Source organism: Pseudophryne corroboree, chromosome 3 (assembly GCF_028390025.1).
Source record: "Pseudophryne corroboree isolate aPseCor3 chromosome 3, aPseCor3.hap2, whole genome shotgun sequence".
NCBI classification, from domain to species: domain Eukaryota; kingdom Metazoa; phylum Chordata; class Amphibia; order Anura; family Myobatrachidae; genus Pseudophryne; species Pseudophryne corroboree.
In genome coordinates, this window is record NC_086446.1 from 402,692,564 (window position 1) to 402,714,209 (window position 21,646).

The following is a 21,646-nucleotide window of genomic DNA, read 5'->3' on the forward strand; positions in this document are numbered from 1 at the left end:
GCACTCTCCCGCCCGTTTGGGAGCTTTGGTATAATCCCCATGGTCCTTTCAGGAACCCCAGCATCCACTAGGACGATAGAGAAAATAAGAATTTACTTACCGATAATTCTATTTCTCGGAGTCCGTAGTGGATGCTGGGCGCCCATCCCAAGTGCGGATTATCTGCATTACTTGTACATAGTTAAAAAAATCGGGTTATTATTGTTGTGAGCCATCCTTTCAGAGGCTCCGCTGTTATCATACTGTTAACTGGGTTCAGATCACAGGTTGTACAGTGTGATTGGTGTGGCTGGTATGAGTCTTACCCGGGATTCATAAATCCTTCCTTATTGTGTACGCTCGTCCGGGCACAGTACCTAACTGAGGCTTGGAGGAGGGTCATAGGGGGAGGAGCCAGTGCACACCACCTGATCCTAAAGCTTTACTTTTTGTGCCCTGTCTCCTGCGGAGCCGCTATTCCCCATGGTCCTTTCAGGAACCCCAGCATCCACTACGGACTCCGAGAAATAGAATTATCGGTAAGTAAATTCTTATTTTCCAATTTGGCAACATAAAACACCATAACTATTTACATGGAGTGCATAAAGCTCTAGCATGTCAACATTTGTAGCTAAACAGTGTAGGTGACAGGAAAGTCTATGTCAATGGCTGACAAGTGGGAATGAGAGGAGTATGATGGGGGGATGTAGTTTGGCATATTTGGGATATGTGAATAAAGTGGCTGCCAGTATGAAGAGGTCAGAGATTTGCAGTTACAGTACCATACAAACAGCAACCCTGCAGTAAAGAACATTCCCCCAGCACTTCCAATGGCAACAAAGACGGCAATGTCGTAGGTAAAGTACGGCCCATATTTGCTGTTCAGAACATTGTTATAGAATATCACCCATGTGGACGGAGTTATACTCATAACGCCTGCTAAAATAAATAACATTCCTGCCACTAGGTGGCAGCCAGCACTATTGACTAGACACTTGGCAAGCTTCAGACTAGGCACATTTGTGGTGAAGGTGGTGTTACATATGCCAGTCAGACACAATATGAGAGCAGAGGCTCCCGTCAGGATACTGAAAGGAAGAGCAAATTGCAGAACACGGATATCCAGCTGATCCACATTTGCGTACCACTCTGTATCATAGATCATGCACTCCCTGCTCCATTCTAATCGGGTGCACTTCACCCACAGGCCCATACTGACACTCAGGTTCTTCTCATTCCTGTTGAACGTATAAAGTTTCATCTGTCTCCACTGTGGTAGCAGAGTAGCGGCAAAGAGCCCTGATATGGAGGCCGTTCCACATACAAACGCAAATAAAGTCACTGCATGCACCTCCTGGCAGCCCATGGAAACCAATGACGATGACTGGAAAGAAAGGACAAAAGTTTCATTTTAACTTTAGTAATATATATTATGATGGCAGATAAGAACCACTTAGACTATCAGGTCTGCCTCTTTATTAACATCATAGAAGCATAGAACTTTGCTCAATATGCTACAGATCAGTATTAATCTAATGATGTTAAATGGCTTGTTCAGCTTTATACAATTACCACAGACATTACTGATGTATATACGCTTTCCTGCAGCTATTACTATGATATTGCATTCCGGGCCAGAGAAAATAAATAGCTCTGCCCAATTATAGAAATGAATGGCTGAAAAACACAAATGAAAGCCATAAAGATAAAAATAAGATTTTACTGACCGGTAAATCTATTTCTCGTAGTCCGTAGAGGATGCTGGGGACTCCGTAAGGACCATGGGGAGAGACGGGCTCCGCAGGAGACATGGGCACTTTAAGAAAGAATTTAGTTCCTGGTGTGCACTGGCTCCTCCCTCTCTGCCCCTCCTCCAGACCTCAGTTATACCCCTTTCACACCGCAGCTTATACCCGGTATTTTGCCGTTTTAACTGGCTTCCTAAACGGGTCAAGCTGCGATGTGAAAGGGTCCCCTTCAATTTACCGTTTTCAAAATACCGGTATTTTGAAACGGTAAAAAAGAAGGGTCCTACCCGTTTCAGTCCCATTTCACTGAGCAGTGTGAAAGGGTCTGAAACGGTATTTGCAAGCCCCAGAAGATGATAGGCTGTCTCCATGTGTGATGTCACCAGCCACAACCAGGAAACAGCTTAGAAAACACAGGAGACACATGAGAGAGTGGCTTTATAAACGTTTAAATGTGAAAAACACGGAAAAAAATGGCGTGGGGTCCCCCCTCCAAAGCATAACCAGCCTCGGGCTCTTCGAGCTGGTCCTGTTTCTAAAAATGCGGGGGAAAAATTGACAGGGGATCCCCCGTATTTTTAAAACCAGCACCGGGCTCTGCGCCTGGTGCTGGTGCAAAAAATACGGGCGACAAAACGAGTAGGGGTCCCCCGTATTTTTCACACCAGCATCGGGCTCCACTAGCTGGACAGATAATGCCACAGCCGGGGGTCACTTTTATGCCGTGCCCTGCGGCCGTGGCATTAAATATCCAACTAGTCACCCCTGGCCGGGGTACCCTGGGGGAGTGGGGACCCCTTCAATCAAGGGGTGTCCCCCCCCAGCCACCCAAGGGCCAGGGGTGAAGCCCGAGGCTGTCCCCCCCCCATCCAATGGGCTGCGGATGGGGGGGCTGATAGCCTTTGTTGTAAATGAAAAGATATTGTTTTTTCCAGTAGTACTACAAGTCCCAGCAAGCCTCCCCCGCAAGCTGGTACTTGGAGAACCACAAGTACCAGCATGCGGGAGAAAAACGGGCCCGCTGGTACCTGTAGTTCTAATGGAAAAAAAATACCCAAATAAAAACAGGACACAGACACCGTCGACAGTAAAACTTTATTACACACTGCCGACACACACATACTTACCTATGTTCACACGCCGACATCGGTCCTCTTCTCCATGTAGAATCCAGGGGTACCTGAAAATAAAAGATCAATATACTTACCTCAACCAGGCTCCAGAGATAAATCCACGTACTTGGAGAAAAAAACAAACCGGACAACCGACCACACGGACTGAAAGGGGTCCCATGCTGACACATGAGACCCCTATCCCCGAATGAGACCTGTCAGTGACAGCTGTCACAGAAAGGTCTCTTAAGCCAATCAGGAAGCGCTACTTCCGTGGCGCTCACCTGATTGGCTGTGCGCTGTCTGTGCTGTGACAGCGCATCGCACAGCTCCGTCCATTATATTCAATGGTGGGAAGTTTGCGGCTAGCGGTGGGGTCACCCGCCGGTCAGCGGCTGACCGGCGGGTGACCCCACCGCTAGCCGCAAACTTCCCACCATTGAAAGTAATGGAGCGGCTTTGCGATGCGCTGTCTGACAGCTCAGACAGTGCACAGCCAATCAGGTGAGCGCCACGGAAGTAGCGCTTCCTGATTGGCTGAAGGGACTTCAGTGACAGGAGTCATGTGATGTCCCGGCATTCGGGGAGAGGGGTCTCATGTGTCAGCATGGGACCCCTTTCGGTCCGCAGGTCCGGGTGTTCGTTTTCTTTTTTTGCCAAGTCCGTGGATTTATCTCTGGACCATGGCTGAGGTGAGTATATTGAACTTTTATTTTCAGGTACCCCTGGATTCTACATGGAGAAGAGGACCGATGTCGGCGTGTGAACATAGGTAAGTATGTGTGTGTCGGCAGTGTGTAATAAAGTTTTACTGTCGACGGTGTCTGTGTCCTGTTTTTATTTGGGTATTTTTTTTCCATTAGAACTACAGGTACCAGCGGGCCCGTTTTTCTCCCGCATGCTGGTACTTGTGGTTCTCCAAGAACCAGCTTGCGGGGGAGGCTTGCTGGGACTTGTAGTACTACTGGAAAAAACAATATCTTTTCATTTACAACAAAGGCTATCAGCCCCCCCATCCGCAGCCCATTGGATGGGGGGGGACAGCCTCGGGCTTCACCCCTGGCCCTTGGGTGGCTGGGGAGGGGACCCCTTGATTGAAGGGGTCCCCACTCCCCCAGGGTACCCCGGCCAGGGGTGACTAGTTGGATATTTAATGCCACGGCCGCAGGGCACGGCATAAAAGTGACCCCCGGCTGTGGCATTATCTGTCCAGCTAGTGGAGCCCGATGCTGGTGTGAAAAATACGGGGGACCCCTACTCGTTTTGTCCCCCGTATTTTTTGCACCAGCACCAGGCGCAGAGCCCGGTGCTGGTTTTAAAAATACGGGGGATCCCCTGTCAATTTTTTCCCCGCATTTTTAGAACCAGGACCAGCTCGAAGAGCCCGAGGCTGGTTATGCTTTGGAGGGGGGACCCCACGCCATTTTTTTCCTGTATTTAACCATTCCATCTAAAAAAAAAAAAAAAATTTAAAAAAATATATAAATAATACTTGTGCCTCCAAAAAAGACAAACCAAGTACCTAATCCCATCTAATAAAAATAGATATGCTTCAAGCTGCTGGGTTCCATCGTACGACTATCCAAATTATTAATAATGAATTAATTAGTGATTAATAATAATGTGTGGGCCAGAAAAGTCCATTTATAATGACAACCACTGTTTTCTATGGGTGAAACGGGTTCAGTGTGAAAGGTACCAAAACGGGAATGAAATGGTAATTTACTGGTTACAACATGAGATGTGAAAGGGGTTTAACTGCTCAGACCCGTTTTAAGAACCGTTTCAAATACCATTTCAAAAGCAGGTTTTGCGATGTGAAAGCAGCATTAGAGAACTGTGCCCAGAGGAGATGGACAGTACGAGGAAAGGATTTTTGTTAATCCAAGGGCAAGATTCATACCAGCCACACCAATCACACCGTATAACTTGTGATAACAATCCAGTAAACAGTATGACAATAACATAGCATCAGTTCACGCCCGATGCAACAATAACGTAACCCTTATTGAAGCAATAACTATATACACGTATTGCAGAAGAAGTCCGCACTTGGGACGGGCGCCCAGCATCCTCTACGGAATACGAGAAATAGATTTACCGGTAAGTAAAATCTTATTTTCTCTAACGTCCTAGAGGATGCTGGGGACTCCGTAAGGACCATGGGGATTATACCAAAGCTCCCAAACGGGCGGGAGAGTGCGGATGACTCTGCAGCACCGAATGGGCAAACAAGGTCCTCCTCAGCCAGGGTATCAAACTTATAGAATTTTGCAAAGGTGTTTGTACCCGACCAAGTAGCAGCTCGACACAGCTGTAGTGCCGAGACCCATCGGGCAGCCGCCCAAGAAGAGCCCACTTTCCTAGTGGAATGGGCCTTGACCGATTTTGGTAACAGCAAACCAGCCGTAGAATGCGCTTGCTGAATCGTGTTACAGATCCAGCGAGCAAGAGTCTGCTTTGAAGCAGGGCCGCCAAGCTTGTTGGCTGCATACAGAACAAACAGTGCTTCTGTTTTTCGGACTCTAGCCGTCCTGGCTACATAAATCTTCAAAGCCCTGACCACATCAAGGGACTCGGAATCCTCTAAGTCCCGTGTAGCCACAGGCACCACAATAGGTTGGTTCATATGAAAGGATGAAACCACTTTTGGCAGGAACTGAGGACGTGTCCGCAATTCCGCTCTATCCATATGGAAAACCAGATAGGGGCTTTTATGTGATAAAGCCGCTAATTCCGACACTCGCCTAGCCGAAGCTAGGGCTAATAACATGACCACCTTCCAAGTGAGATATTTCAACTCCACCGTTTTCAGTGGTTCAAACCAGTGTGACTTTAGGAAGTCCAAGACCACATTAAGGTCCCAAGGCGCCACCGGAGGCACAAACGGAGGCTGAATATGCAGTACTCCCTTAACAAAAGTCTGAACTTCTGGGAGAGAAGCCAATTCTTTTTGAAAGAAAATGGATAGGGACGAAATCTGGACCTTAATGGAGCCTAATTTAAGGCCCAAATCCACTCCAGTTTGTAGGAAGTAAAGGAAACGGCCCAGATGGAATTCTTCCGTAGGAGCATTCCTGGCCTCACACCAAGAAACATATCTTAGCCATATACGGTGATAATGTTTTGCTGTTACTTCCGGAATTCCTAGCCTTTATCAGCGTAGGGATAACCTCAACCGGAATACCTTTTTCCGCTAGGATCCGGCGTTCAACCGCCATGCCGTCAAACGCAGCCGCGGTAAGTCTTGGAACAGACAGGGTCCCTGTTGCAACAGGTCCTGCCTTAGAGGAAGAGGCCACGGATCTTCCGTGAGCATTTCCTGCAGATCTGGATACCAGGTCCGTCGTGGCCAATCTGGAACAACGAGGATTGTTCTCACTCCTTTTCTTCTTACTATTCTCAACACCTTGGGTATGAGACGAAGAGGAGGAAATACATAGACGGACCGGAACACCCACGGTGTCACAAGGGCGTCTACCGCTACTGCCTGAGGGTCTCTGGACCTGGCGCAATACCTCTGTAGCTTTTTGTTGAGGCGGGACGCCATCATGTCTATCTGTGGCAGTTCCCACTGACTCACAATCTGTGCGAAGACTTCTGGATGAAGTCTCCACTCTCCCGGGTGTAGGTCGTGTCTGCTGAGGAAGTCTGCTTCCCAGTTGTCCACTCCCGGAATGAACACTGCTGACAGTGCGCTTACATGATTCTCCGCCCAGCGAAGAATCCTGGTAGCTTCCGCCATTGCCGCTCTGCTCCTTGTGCCGCCTTGGTGGTTTACATGAGCCACTGCGGTGATGTTGTCTGACTGGATCAGAACTGGTTGGTCGCGAAGTAAGGCCTCCGCTTGACGTAGGGCGTTGTATATGGCCCTTAGTTCCAGGATGTTGATGTGCAGACAAGTCTCTTGACTTGACCAAAGACCCTGGAAATTTCTTCCCTGTGTGACTGCTCCCCAACCTCGGAGGCTTGCGTCCGTGGTCACCAGGATCCAATCCTGAATGCCGAATCTGCGGCCCTCGAGAAGGTGAGCACTCTGCAGCCACCACAGGAGCGACACCCTGGCCCTGAGGGACAGGGTGATCAACCGATGCATCTGTAGATGTGATCAGGACCACTTGTCCAACAGATCCCATTGGAAAGTCCTTGCATGGAACCTGCCAAAGGGAATGGCCTCGTATGAGGCCACCATCTTTCCCAGGACTCGAGTGCAATGATGCACGGACACCTGTCTTGATTTCAAAAGGTTCCTGACCAGAGTCATACGTTCCTGGGCTTTTTCTATCGGAAGATAAACCCTTTTCTGGGTCGTGTCCAGAATCATGCCCAAGAAAGGCAGACGAGTCGTAGGAACCAACTGCGACTTTGGGATATTGAGAATCCAGCCATGTTGTTGTAACACTTTCAGTGAAAGAGATACGCTGTTCAGCAACTGCTCTCTTGATCTCGCTTTTATGAGGAGATCGTCCAAGTACGGGATAATTGTGACACCCTGCTTGCGCAGGAGTACCATCATTTCCGCCATTATCTTGGTGAAAATCCTCAGAGCCGTTGAGAGACCAAACGGCAACGTCTGAAATTGGTAATGACAGTCCTGTACCGCAAATCTTAGGTACGCCTGATGAGGTGGATAAATGGGGACATGAAGGTACGCATCCTTTATGTCCAGTGACACCATAAAATCCCCCCCTTCCAGGCTGGCGATGACCGCTCTTAGCGATTCCATCTTGAACTTGAACCTCTTCAAGTATAGGTTCAGAGATTTTAAATTCAATATGGGTCTGACCGAACCGTCCGGTTTCGGAACCACAAACATGGTCAAATAATAACCCCTTCCCTGTTGAAGGAGGGGAACCTCGACCACCACCTGCTGAAGATACAATTTTTGTATTGCATTTAACACTATCTCCCTCTCTAGGGGGGAAGACGGTAGGGCCGATTTGAAAAACCGGCGAGGAGGCACCTCTTCGAATTCCAGCTTGTAACCCTGAGACACAATTTCTATTGCCCAGGGATCCACCTGGGAGTGAACCCACATGTGGCTGAAATTCCGAAGACGCGCCCCCACTGGCCCCGACTCCGCCAGTGGAGCCCCAGCGTCATGCGGTGGATTTTGCAGAGGCCGGGGAGGACTTCTGTTCCTGGGAACTAGCTGTATTGTGCAGCTTCTTTCCTCTGCTCCTCCCTCTGGCAAGAAAGGACGCACCTCGGACTTTCTTGTTTCTTTGTGAACGAAAGGACTGCATTTGATAATGCGGTGCTCTCTTAGGCTGTGAGTGAACATAAGGCAAAAAATTTGACTTTCCAGCCGTAGCTGTGGAGACCAGGTCCGAGAGACCTTCACCGAACAATTCCTCACCCCATATGTCGTTTAGAGTCGGCATCACCTGTCCATTGCCGAGTCCACAGGACCCTTCTGGCAGAAATCGACATAGCGTTTATTCTAGAACCCAGCAGACTAATGTCTCTTTGAGCATCTCTCATATAAAGGACAGCGTCTTTAATATGCCCCAGGGTCAATAAAACAGTATCCCTATCTAGGGTATCAAACTCCTCTGATAAGGTATCAGTCCATGCCGCTACTGCACTACAGACCCAGGCCGACGCGATTGCCGGTCTGAGCAAGGTACCTGAATGTGTATAAATGGACTTCAGGGTACCCTCCTGTTTGCGATCAGCAGCATCCTTGAGGGTAGCCGTATCCTGGGACGGCAGGGCTACCTTTTTGGATAAGCGTGTTAAAGCTTTGTCCACCGTAGGGGAGGATTCCCATTGTAACTTGTCCGTCGGCGGGAAAGGATACACCATAAGAATCCGTTTGGAAATCTGCAGTTTTTTATCTGGAGATTCCCAAGCTTTTTCACATAACTCATTCGGTTCGTGTGAGGGGGGAAAAGTTACCTCAGGTTTCTTTCCCTTATACATATAAACCCTTGTGTCAGGGACAGGGGTTTCCTCTGTGATGTGCAAAACTTCCTTAATTGCTATAATCATATATCGGAGTGATTTAGCCAACTTTGGCTGTAACTTTGCATCATCGTAATCGACACTGGAGTCAGAATCCATGTCGGTATCTGTGTCAACAATTTGGGATAGTGGGTGCTTATGAGACCCCGACGGTCCCTGCGACATAGGATCAGGCAAGGGTTGAGACCCTGCCTGTCCCAATGCATCAGCCTTGTCTAATCTTTTATGCAAGGAATTTACATTATCATTTAAAACCTTCCACATATCCATCCAATCAGGTGTCGGCGCCGTCGGCGGAGACACCACATTCATTTGCTCCCGCTCCTCTCCCACATAGCCTTCCACATCAGACATGTTGACACAAGCGTACCGACACACCACACACACAGGGAATGTCCTTTCTGAAGACAGTTCCCCCACGAGGCCCTTTGGAGAGACAGAGAGAGAGTATGCCAGCACACACCCCAGCGCTATATAACCCAGGAATAACACAGTAACTTAATGTTAACCCAGTAGCTGCTGTTTATATACTTTTTTGCACCTAATTATGTGCCCCCCCTCTCTGTTCAACCCTCTTCTACCGTGTATCAGCAGGGGAGAGCCTGGGGAGCTTCCTCTCAGCGTGTTGTGGAGAAAAAATGGCGCTGGTGAGTGCTGAGGGAGAAGCCCCGCCCCCTCGGCGGCGGGCTTCTGTCCCGCTTAAATTTTATTTCTTTGGCGGGGGCTCCTACATATATACAGTGCCCAGCTGTATATATGTTTTCATTTGCCAGAATGAGGTCCCAAATGCTGCCCAGGGCGCCCCCCCCTGCATCCTAACAGTGACCGGAGTATGTGTAGGTGTGTGGAGCAATGACGCACAGCTGTAGTGCTGTGCGTTACCTCCAGTGAAGATCACGAAGTCTTCTGCCGCCTGTGAAGTCTTCTTGCTTCTCATACTCACCCGGCTTCAGTCTTCCGGCTCTGCGAGGGGGACGGCGGCGCGGCTCTGGGACGGACGGCGAGGGTGAGATCCTGCGTACCGATCCCTCTGGAGCTAATGGTGTCCAGTAGCCTAAGAAGCAGGACCTAGCTTCAGAGAGTAGGGCTGCTTCTCTCCCCTCAGTCCCACGATGCAGGGAGTCTGTTGCCAGCAAAGCTCCCTGAAAATAAAAAACCTAACAAAAAACTTTCTATCAGCAAACTCAGGAGAGCTCACTGAAAAGCACCCAGCTCCTCTGGGCACAGAATCAAACTGTGGTCTGGAGGAGGGGCAGAGAGGGAGGAGCCAGTGCACACCAGGAACTAAATTCTTTCTTAAAGTGCCCATGTCTCCTGCGGAGCCCGTCTCTCCCCATGGTCCTTACGGAGTCCCCAGCATCCTCTAGGACGTTAGAGAAATAATGTATGTAGTAAAAGTCGCAAGCGTGCAATAAATAGAGCCAACTGAAGGTGGACATCTCTTTAACCTAGTGCACCAAGCTCAACATTACTCAAAGGTGTGTAGTGTACTTTGTCGACATTCATAATGTCAACATGCTCACAATATCGACATTGACTATGACGTCATTTATCATGTCAACACTTATGAAATGTCTACATTATTAGAATGCCAATAAAATGTCACTGGTGCTCTGGGGCGGATCTGATGGCTCTAGCAATGTCTTCCGTGTCCAGCAGTCAGCTGATGAGAACTTTCAGCAGTGTGAGTTTCGCTAATCGTAAACCTAACCCTACCCCTAGTGCCTAACATTAACCTTCCCTGCCATAGCCTAACCCTAACCTCCCCTCCCATAGCCTAACCCTCCCCCTAGTGCCTAACCCTAACCTCCCCTCCCGTAGCCTAACCCTCCCCCTAGTGCCTAACCCTAACCTCCCCTCCCATAGCCTAACCCTCCCCCTAGGGCCTAACCCTAACCTCCCCTCCCATAGCCTAACCCTCCCCCTAGTGCCTAACCCTAACCTCCCCTCCCATAGCCTAACCCTCCCCCTAGTGCCTAACCCTAACCTCCCCTCCCGTAGCCTAACCCTCCCCCTAGTGCCTAACCCTAACCTCCCCTCCCATAGCCTAACCCTCCCCCTAGTGCCTAACCCTAACCTCCCCTCCCATAGCCTAACGCTCCCCCTAGTGCCTAACCCTAACCTCCCCTCCCATAGCCTAACGCTCCCCCTAGTGCCTAACCCTAACCTCCCCTCCCATAGCCTAACCCTCCCCCTAGTGCCTAACCCTAACCTCCCCTCCCGTAGCCTAACCCTCCCCCTAGTGCCTAACCCTAACCTCCCCTCCCGTAGCCTAACCCTCCCCCTAGTGCCTAACCCTAACCTCCCCTCCCATAGCCTAACCCTCCCCCTAGTGCCTAACCCTAACCTCCCCTCCCATAGCCTAACCCTCCCCCTAGTGCCTAACTCTTACCTCCCCTCCCATAGCCTAACCCTCCCACTAGTACCTAACCCTAACCTCCCCTCCCATAGCCTAACCCTCCCCCTAGTGCCTAACCTCCCCTCCCATAGCCTAACCCTCCCCCTAGTGCCTAACCCTAACCTCCCATAGCCTAACCCTCCCCCTAGTGCCTAACCCTAACCTCACATAGCCTAACCCTCCCCCTAGTGCCTAACCCTAACCTCCCATAGCCTAACCCTCCTCCTAGTGCCTAACCCTAACCTCCCCTCCCATAGCCTAACCCTCCCCCTAGTGCCTAACCCTAACTTCCCCTCCCATAGCCTAACCCTCCCCCTAGTGCCTAACCCTAACCTCCCCTCCCATAGCCTAACCCTCCTCCTAGTGCCTAACCCTAACCTCCCCTCCCATAGCCTAACCCTCCCCCTAGTGCCTAACCCTAACTTCCCCTCCCATAGCCTAACCCTCCCCCTAGTGCCTAACTCTAACCTCCCCTCCCATAGCCTAACCCTCCCCCTAGTGCCTAACCCTAACCTCCCCTCCCATAGCCTAACCCTCCCCCTAGTGGCTAACCCTAACCTCCCCTCCCATAGCCTAACCCTCCCCCTAGTGCCTAACCCTAACCTCCCCTCCCATAGCCTAATCCTCCCCCTAGTGCCCAACCCTAACCTCCCCTCCCATAGCCTAACCCTCCCCCTAGTTCCTAACCTCCCCTCCCATAGCCTAACCCTCCCCCTAGTGCCTAACTCTAACCTCCCCTCCCATAGCCTACCTCTCCTCCTAGTGCCTAATTCTAACCTCCCATAGCCTAACCCTCCCCCTAGTGCCTAACTCTAACCTCCCCTCCCATAGCCTAACCCTCCCCCTAGTGCCTAACCCTAACCCTCCCCCTAGTTCCTAACCTCCCCTCCCATAGCCTAACCCTCCCCCTAGTGCCTAACCCTAACCTCCCATAGCCTAACCCTCCCCCTAGTGGCTAACTCTAACCTCCCCTCCCATAGCCTAACCCTCCCCCTAGTGCCTAACCCTAACCTCCCCTCCCATAGCCTAACCCTCCCCCTAGTGCCTAACCCTAACCTCCCCTCCCATAGCCTAACCCTCCCCCTAGTTCCTAACCTCCCCTCCCATAGCCTAACCCTCCCCCTAGTGCCTAACTCTAACCTCCCCTCCCGTAGCCTACCTCTCCCCCTAGTGCCTAACCCTAACCTCCCATAGCCTAACCCTCCCCCTAGTGCCTAACCCTAACCTCACATAGCCTAACCCTCCCCCTAGTGCCTAACCCTAACCTCCCCTCCCATAGCCTAACCCTCCCCCTAGTGCCTAACCCTAACCTCCCCTCCCATAGCCAAACCCTCCCCCTAGTGCCTAACCCTAACCTCCCCTCCCATAGCCTAACCCTCCCCCTAGTGCCTAACTCTAACCTCCCCTCCCATAGCCTAACCCTCCCCCTAGTGCCTAACCCTAACCGGGTGTGGTTCGTTTTATCGACAGTATCTAGGTCGACAATGTTTAAGTCGACCACTATAGGTCGACAGTCACTAGGTCGACATGGATGGAAGGTCGACAGGGTTTCTAGGTCGACATGTGCTAGGTCGACAGGTCTAAAGGTCGACATGAGGATTTTTATTTTTTTTTGTGTCGTTATCTTCGTAAAGTGACCGGGATCCCAAATTAGTGCACCGCTACCGCTTCGCTCGGCACACTTTACCGTTCCAATCGTAGTCCACGTGGATCGTTAAGTATGGAGAAAAAAAAAATGTGAAAAACTAATGTCGACCTTTAGACCTGTCGACCTAGAAACCCTGTCGACCTTCCATCCATGTCGACCTAGTGACTGTCGACCTATAGTGGTCGACCTAAACATTGTCGACCTAGACACTGTCGATCTTCAGACCGGATCCCCCCTAACCTCCCCTCCCATAGCCTATCCCTCCCCCTAGTGCCTAACCCTAACCTCCCCTCCCATAGCCTAACCCTCCCCCTAGTTCCTAACCTCCCCTCCCATAGCCTAACCCTCCCCCTAGTGCCTAACCCTAACCTCCCCTCCCATAGCCTATCCCTCCCCCTAGTGCCTAACCCTAACCTCCCCTCCCATAGCCTAACCCTCCCCCTAGTGCCTAACCCTAACCTCCCCTCCCATAGCCTAACCCGCCCCCTAGTGCCTAACCCTAACCTCCCCTCCCATAGCCTAACCCTCCCCCTAGTTCCTAACTCTAACCTCCCCTCCCATAGCCTAACCCTCCCCCTAGTGCCTAACCCTAACCTCCCATAGCCTAACCCTCCCCCTAGTGCCTAACTCTAACCTCCCCTCCCATAGCCTAACCCTCCCCCTAGTGCCTAACTCTAACCTCCCCTCCCGTAGCCTAACCCGTCCCCTAGTGCCTAACCCTAACCTCCCCTCTCATAGCCTAACCCTCCCCCTAGTTCCTAACTCTAACCTCCCCTCCCATAGCCTAACCCTCCCCCTAGTGCCTAACCCTAACCTCCCATAGCCTAACCCTCCCCCTAGTGCCTAACTCTAACCTCCCCTCCCATAGCCTAACCCTCCCCCTAGTGCCTAACTCTAACCTCCCCTCCCGTAGCCTACCTCTCCCCCTAGTGCCTAACTCTAACCTCCCATAGCCTAACCCTCCCCCTAGTGCCTAACCCTAACCTCCCATAGCCTAACCCTCCCCCTAGTGCCTAACCCTAACCTCCCCTCCCATAGCCTAACCCTCCCCCTAGTGCCTAACCCTAACCCTCCCCCTAGTGCCTAATTCTAACCTCCCCTCCCATAGCCTAATCCTCCCCATAGTGCCTAACCCCCCTCCCATAGCCTAACCCTCCCCCTAGTGCCTAACCCTAACCTCCCATAGCCTAACCCTCCCCCTAGTGCCTAACCCTAACCTCCCCTCCCATAGCCTAACCCTCCCCCTAGTGCCTAACCCTAACCTCCCCTCCCATAGCCTAACCCTCCCCCTAGTGCCTAACTCTAACCTCCCCTCCCATAGCCTAACCCTCCCCCTAGTGCCTAACTCTAACCTCACCTCCCATAGCCTAACCCTCCCCCTAGTGCCTTACCCTAACCTCCCCTCCCATAGCCTAACCCTCCCCTTAGTGCCTAACCCTAACCTCCCCTCCCATAGCCTAACCCTCCCCCTAGTGCCTAACCCTAACCTCCCCTCCCATAGCCTAACCCTCCCCCTAGTGCCTAACCCTAACCTCCCCTCCCATAGCCTAACCCTCCCCCTAGTGCCTAACCCTAACTTCCCCTCCCATAGCCTAACCCTCCCCTTAGTGCCTAACCCTAACCTCCCCTCCCATAGCCTAACCCTCCCCTTAGTGCCTAACCCTAACCTCCCCTCCCATAGCCTAACCCTCCCCCTAGTGCCTAACTTTAACCTCCCCTCCCATAGCCTAACCCTCCCCTTAGTGCCTAACCCTAACCTCCCCTCCCATAGCCTAACCCTCCCCTTAGTGCCTAACCCTAACCTCCCTTCCCATAGCCTAACCCTCCCCCTAATGCCTAACCCTAACCTCCCCTCCCATAGCCTAACCCTCCCCTTAGTGCCTAACCCTAACCTCCCCTCCCATAGCCTAACCCTCCCCCTAGTGCCTAACTCTAACCTCCCCTCCCATAGCCTAACCCTCCCCCTAGTGCCTAACCCTAACCTCCCCTCCCATAGCCTAACCCTCCCCCTAGTGCCTAACTCTAACCTCCCCTCCCATAGCCTAACCCTCCCCCTAGTGCCTAACCCTAACCTCCCCTCCCATAGCCTAACCCTCCCCCTAGTGCCTAACCCTAACCTCCCCTCCCATAGCCTAACCCTCCCCTTAGTGCCTAACCCTAACCTCCCCTCCCATAGCCTAACCCTCCCCCTAGTGGCTAACCCTAACCTCCCCTCCCATAGCCTAACCCTCCCCTTAGTGCCTAACCCTAACCTCCCCTCCCATAGCCTAACCCTCCCCCTAGTGCCTAACCCTAACCTCCCCTCCCATAGCCTAACCCTCCCCCTAGTTCCTAACCTCCCCTCCCATAGCCTAACCCTCCCCCTAGTGCCTAACCCTAACCTCCCCTCCCATAGCCTAACCCTCCCCCTAGTGCCTAACCTTAACCTCCCCTCCCATAGCCTAACCCTCCCCCTAGTGCCTAACCCTAACCTCCCCTCCCATAGCCTAACTCTCCCCCTAGTGCCTAACCCTAACCTCCCCTCCCATAGCCTAACCCTCCCCCTAGTGCCTAACCCTAACCTCCCCTCCCATAGCCTAACCCTCCCCCTAGTGCCTAACCCTAACCTCCCCTCCCATAGCCTAACCCTCCCCCTAGTGCCTAACCCTAACCTCCCCTCCCATAGCCTAACCCTCCCCCTAGTTCCTAACCTCCCCTCCCATAGCCTAACCCTCCCCCTAGTGCCTAACCCTAACCTCCCCTCCCATAGCCTAACCCTCCCCCTAGTGCCTAACCTCCCCTCCCATAGCCTAACCCTCCCCCTAGTGCCTAACCCTAACCGCCCCTCCCATAGCCTAACCCTCCCCCTAGTGCCTAACCCTAACCTCCCCTCCCATAGCCTAACCCTCTGCTGCTGCTTTTAACAATGTCAAACATTTTATTACATCCCACACAAAGTGCCAAGTTGATTAATAAAATTCACTGTTCGTTTTAATCCCTCGTTAACCCTTTAGTGTGAGCAAAATGTATTCTTGCAGTAAGGGCATTTAGATGGCTCCCAATTTAGGTATAGCTAACCTGATATATTTCTTACATTTATAACACCACCCATAAAAATACATTATTTTGCGGTTCTTATGTAATAGACCTAGAGATGGTGTAGGACCTAAAGGGACACTGACAGCCACGGATGAGTCCAATGGCTGCAAAATCGGAAAAGGCCGTATAAGGTTTGGACACTAGTTTACCTTTCCTGAATAAAACTGAATGTTTATATTAATAATAAAGCAGTAGGTAAAACAAGCCTAATCCTCCCCATAGTGCCTAACCCCCCTCCCATAGCCTAACCCTCCCCCTAGTGCCTAACCCTAACCTCCCATAGCCTAACCCTCCCCCTAGTGCCTAACCCTAACCTCCCCTCCCATAGCCTAACCTCCCCTCCCATAGCCTAACCCTCCCCCTAGTGCCTAACCCTAACCTCCCCTCCCATAGCCTAACCCTCCCCTTAGTGCCTAACCCTAACCTCCCCTCCCATAGCCTAACCCTCCCCCTAGTGCCTAACCCTAACCTCCCCTCCCATAGCCTAACCCTCCCCTTAGTGCCTAACCCTAACCTCCCCTCCCATAGCCTAACCCTCCCCCTAGTGCCTAACCCTAACCTCCCCTCCCATAGCCTAACCCTCCCCCTAGTTCCTAACCTCCCCTCCCATAGCCTAACCCTCCCCCTAGTGCCTAACCCTAACCTCCCCTCCCATAGCCTAACCCTCCCCCTAGTGCCTAACCCTAACCTCCCCTCCCATAGCCTAACCCTCCCCCTAGTGCCTAACCCTAACCTCCCCTCCCATAGCCTAACTCTCCCCCTAGTGCCTAACCCTAACCTCCCCTCCCATAGCCTAACCCTCCCCCTAGTGCCTAACCCTAACCTCCCCTCCCATAGCCTAACCCTCCCCCTAGTGCCTAACCCTAACCTCCCCTCCCATAGCCTAACCCTCCCCCTAGTGCCTAACCCTAACCTCCCCTCCCATAGCCTAACCCTCCCCCTAGTGCCTAACCTCCCCTCCCATAGCCTAACCCTCCCCCTAGTGCCTAACCCTAACCTCCCCTCCCATAGCCTAACCCTCCCCCTAGTGCCTAACCCTAACCTCCCCTCCCATAGCCTAACCCTCCCCCTAGTTCCTAACCTCCCCTCCCATAGCCTAACCCTCCCCCTAGTGCCTAACCCTAACCTCCCCTCCCATAGCCTAACCCTCCCCCTAGTGCCTAACCTCCCCTCCCATAGCCTAACCCTCCCCCTAGTGCCTAACCCTAACCTCCCCTCCCATAGCCTAACTCTCCCCCTAGTGCCTAACCCTAACCTCCCCTCCCATAGCCTAACCCTCCCCCTAGTGCCTAACCCTAACCTCCCCTCCCATAGCCTAACCCTCCCCCTAGTGCCTAACCCTAACCTCCCCAACCATAGCCTAACCCTCCCCCTAGTGCCTAACCCTAACCTCCCCTCCCATAGCCTAACCCTCCCCCTAGTTCCTAACCTCCCCTCCCATAGCCTAACCCTCCCCCTAGTGCCTAACCCTAACCTCCCCTCCCATAGCCTAACCCTCCCCCTAGTGCCTAACCTCCCCTCCCATAGCCTAACCCTCCCCCTAGTGCCTAACCCTAACCTCCCCTCCCATAGCCTAACCCTCCCCCTAGTGCCTAACCCTAACCTCCCCTCCCATAGCCTAACCCTCTGCTGCTGCTTTTAACAATGTCAAACATTTTATTACATCCCACACAAAGTGCCAAGTTGATTAATAAAATTCACTGTTCGTTTTAATCCCTCGTTAACCCTTTAGTGTGAGCAAAATGTATTCTTGCAGTAAGGGCATTTAGATGGCTCCCAATTTAGGTATAGCTAACCTGATATATTTCTTACATTTATAACACCACCCATAAAAATACATTATTTTGCGGTTCTTATGTAATAGACCTAGAGATGGTGTAGGACCTAAAGGGACACTGACAGCCACGGATGAGTCCAATGGCTGCAAAATCGGAAAAGGCCGTATAAGGTTTGGACACTAGTTTACCTTTCCTGAATAAAACTGAATGTTTATATTAATAATAAAGCAGTAGGTAAAACAAGCACAAGACACAGCCAGTGTGACATGATTATCTGTGACTCACCTCAGGCTCACAATTCCTTCAGTCACTGCACATCCAGTTATTACATGAAACACATCCTTGAGCAAACACCAGTCAGATCTTCCAGCGGACACAGTTGCTTCTTTCAACAAATTGCTCTCTGCAACAGATACAGATTAGGGTTTAAAATATTGGGATACAACCTGTGCTATAACTCAATAGACCATTCACTCAGTGTGCAGAATTACTCAGCTCCCAGAGGTACCCGCAGGACTGGGAGCTCCAGCTGTGACATTAACACATGCCACTGACGATTCATTTCATTATCTCTAAAAAACAGAAATATCAAATCACTTACCAACCAGTACAAAAGCAGAGGCTGGAAGCACAGATCTGCAGCCAGGCTTCCACTACATCACACTGCACATGCTCAGCATCCTTCAGAAGAGAATTCTGGGAGCAGTCTCTCTCTGGTCATTGCAGATGCAGAAAATCTCTCTCCTTGAGACTGCAATTCCCAGCATGCTTTGTGTTCCAGCTTCTGCATAGAACAGCTGATGAAACCATATACATTGGAAACAGTGCATTGCAAAATGGCTACTGTATGGGCAAAGGAGCACAGAATTGATTAGCAGTCAAACCCTTACTAAAAGCTTTTTTCATTTATATGAAATAAAGAAAAAAATGTAATATGAACATGGATGTCTATTCAGGACTACATAACAGTGAATAAATAAATATATAATTCCTCCTCTGTGACCAGAACCATTTATTCTATATAATTTATTTATCATTTATTTATCAATAGGAATTACTTTTTAATTTCTTAATCTACTGTAGCAATTTTCATTTATTCTTCAGGGTCCATTGGATGCCAGTGCTACTGCTTCATCATCCTGCCAGGAACTTTTGGCAGGGCACCGGTTCAACCTTTGCTAGCAGGGCACACAGTGTACCCCAGGACTGTCACCCGAGCACGGGAGACAGGTAAGGTGGGTTCCTGCTTGTGGGACCCGCAATCGCGTCAGTCCATACCTCTGGTCCCGGGAGCTGGACTGAAGGTTGCTGATGTGTACACAGACTCTGGCGCAGGGCAAATTACACTGGCACTGGGGAACATTGTTAAGGCCAGGGAACCAGGTGGTTAATGTCAGCCAGGGGAGGTCAGCGCTTCCACAGCAGCCCCTCCCCCAGCCATTCCGCTGAGGTCTTCCCACCATCCTTCCTCTGAGAGACACTGGGCAGCCATTTTCAGCACTGCAAGTCCCCAGGAATGCTGGGTCCAGTCTCCCTGTATACCTCTCCCAGGAGTGAGGTTAAACACAGCGCTATTTCCTACCAGCCACTGCGGCTGAGTAGTTGATTTTAGTGCCCATTGCAATTAAATTGTGATTTCTGCAGCGGGGTACACTGGTATTCCACAGGGAATAACATCACGGTGTAGAGTAGGATCTTGATCCGAGGCACCAACAGGCTAAAAGCTTTGACTGTTCCCAAGATGCTCAGCGCCGCCTCCTCTATAACCCCGCCCTACGTGCACAGGAACTCAGTTTGTAAATTGGTGCCTGCAGGCAGCTAACAGGCAGGGCTGCTCCAGCAGCCCTAAGAAGAGCTATTTTAAAGAAGATAGAAGACTTCAAGGGCTGCAGCAGATGCACTCTAGTGCTAGATATCATTCTGATATCTCTTGCTGCAGCTCCATCACCTCCCACAGCAGCGCTGTATACTCCCGCGTACCTGGTTGCTGGGTACTTAGAGCGGAGGCTCCGGTTCTTCAACCAGGGCACACAGACTAACCGAAGTTCTCAGGGATCGCGTGGCCGCACTCAGGGAGGAGGTAAGAGGGTCCCCCAGGCGGGACCCGCTGGAAATCGCGATCTGCCACGGCCGTGGACACTGTGGCAGTACCGGGACCCCACTAGACCACCAGGGCAAGGGCACAGGTCGGATTAGGCTATAATCCATTTTATTAAGGCCCGCAGCACCCGGTGGTGAAGTCCAGCAAGGGGATAAGGCTCTGGCCTATAGCCCCTCCTCCAGCCCCTGGGCGCCATTTAGAGTAAATGTTCCCGCCCTGGAGCTGTATCTCTCTGTCTCCCTCACTCCCTGTCAGTGTTTGGGTGCCATTACACACAGCTGCGCTGATTCTGGGACTCCTCTGTAAGGCCGCCTGCATCATCAGCGCTGTGCATTTACAGGACACTTAAGTATTCTACATGTCGTTTAGACAGTGTTAGTTAAGAACAAGTGCAAACTTCAGGGTTATTTAGTACAAGTACCCTGTGATATTCATCCAGTTTTTACTGTGCATTGATATATCTGTTTATATACATAGCTTTACTCAGTAATAGTATTGCTAGTCCAGTGCAGTTTTATTGTTTGTCATAATTCCTGCAGAGAGAGAGAGAGAGAGAGAGAGAGAGAGAGAGAGAGAGTGTGTGTGTGTGTGTGTGTGTGTGTGTGTGTGTGTGTATATATATATATATATATATATATATATAGAGCTAGCTAGCTGCTGGGTGATCTCTACTCCGTGTATCTCACCCCTACTGCTATCCCTATATTGTGTAACCTGAGGAGGCTCTGTTCGTCAGGGTTATTAGATAATACAGGTATTTCACAGGATATACGTATTTTGTATTTTTCAGTCACATTTTACTTCAGAAATCCTCTGTTTGTGCTGTCACACTGCACGGGGGGTTTGTGTTAGGTATTTTATCTGCTGATATTGTACTGTGTCGCCCATGGTTTACGCTTTCATATCATGTCAGCTACAGGGGGCGATGGGTCTGATTCCGCCATGCGCGCTTATGATGTCCCAGGTGCATTTGAGGATACGGAGGCTTCAGGTTTTGGGGGTTCTGTACCCCCCAGTCAGTTTATAACAACGGGGGCACATCAGGGCCCGCCTTGGGCTGCCTTTTCTAATTTACTTACTACGCTGGTAACTCACGCCCCCTATGGGACCTCCTGTGCCTTATCAGCCTTCTATGGTCCCTGAGGTTAATCCGCCAAACTCTGTCCACTCAGTTACAGCAATTGAATAAATCTTTGGATAACGTAATCCTGACCCTCGCCCACCTAAGACTAAACCTAAGAAGTCCACTAAGCGGGCTGTAACTTCCTCTAAATCCACGCATGTTCCGGATACCTCTTCCGATGAAGATGGCGTGTATACTGACCCCACAGACTCTGATCATGACGTTTCTGATGGGGAATTTGTTTCACAGGTGGATGGATAAGCGTGTGGAGGGCTGCTTAAAAGCTATCTATACCCTCGCAGGGGCTACGCATAGGCCCACCATTGCGGCTACTTGGGCCGCAGAAGCTATTGAGGCGTGGGCTCAGGAAATAGAGGCTGAGTTTCCATCCAATTTTTCTGAACATGCCAGACAATGTCTCTCTTATATTGTCACGGCATCTCATTACATTAAAGAAGCAGCTTCAGATGCAGATGTTCTGGTGGCCAAGGCTGCTACGACATCCATTTTGGCTCACCGTATTCTCTGGTTGCGGTCTTGGTCGGTGGACTTAGACTCTAAGAAAACCCTGGAGGTGCTCCCGTTTAAAGGAAACATCCTCTTTGGTGAGGATCTCAACTAGGTTGTCCCTGACTTGGCGTCTGCTAAGACTTCATGTCTACCTAGTACTACTCATTCGGCCCCGAAGGCTAAGAGTACTTCCTTTCGTTCCTT

The 21,646-nt window shown here is 51.0% G+C and overlaps 1 protein-coding gene across 1 annotated transcript; it reads right to left on the bottom strand.

Annotated features, from left to right (window-relative positions):
* Positions 1–464: 464 nt before the first annotated feature.
* Positions 465–18,393, bottom strand: LOC135057837 (claudin-12-like). The gene is made up of 3 exons (XM_063963577.1): positions 18,310–18,393; positions 17,994–18,111; positions 465–1,363 (listed from the first exon to the last, which is right to left on the bottom strand). The coding sequence occupies exon 3, from the start codon at positions 1,343–1,345 to the stop codon at positions 611–613; it is 735 nt and encodes a 244-aa protein (XP_063819647.1). The 5' UTR covers positions 1,346–1,363; positions 17,994–18,111; positions 18,310–18,393; the 3' UTR covers positions 465–610.
* Between the last annotated feature and the right edge of the window lie 3,253 nt (positions 18,394–21,646).

Bases quoted from the DNA above. Each gene is read 5' to 3' on its own strand.
- LOC135057837 (XM_063963577.1), bottom strand. From the start codon at position 1,345: ATGGGCTGCCAGGAGGTGCATGCAGTGACTTTATTTGCGTTTGTATGT.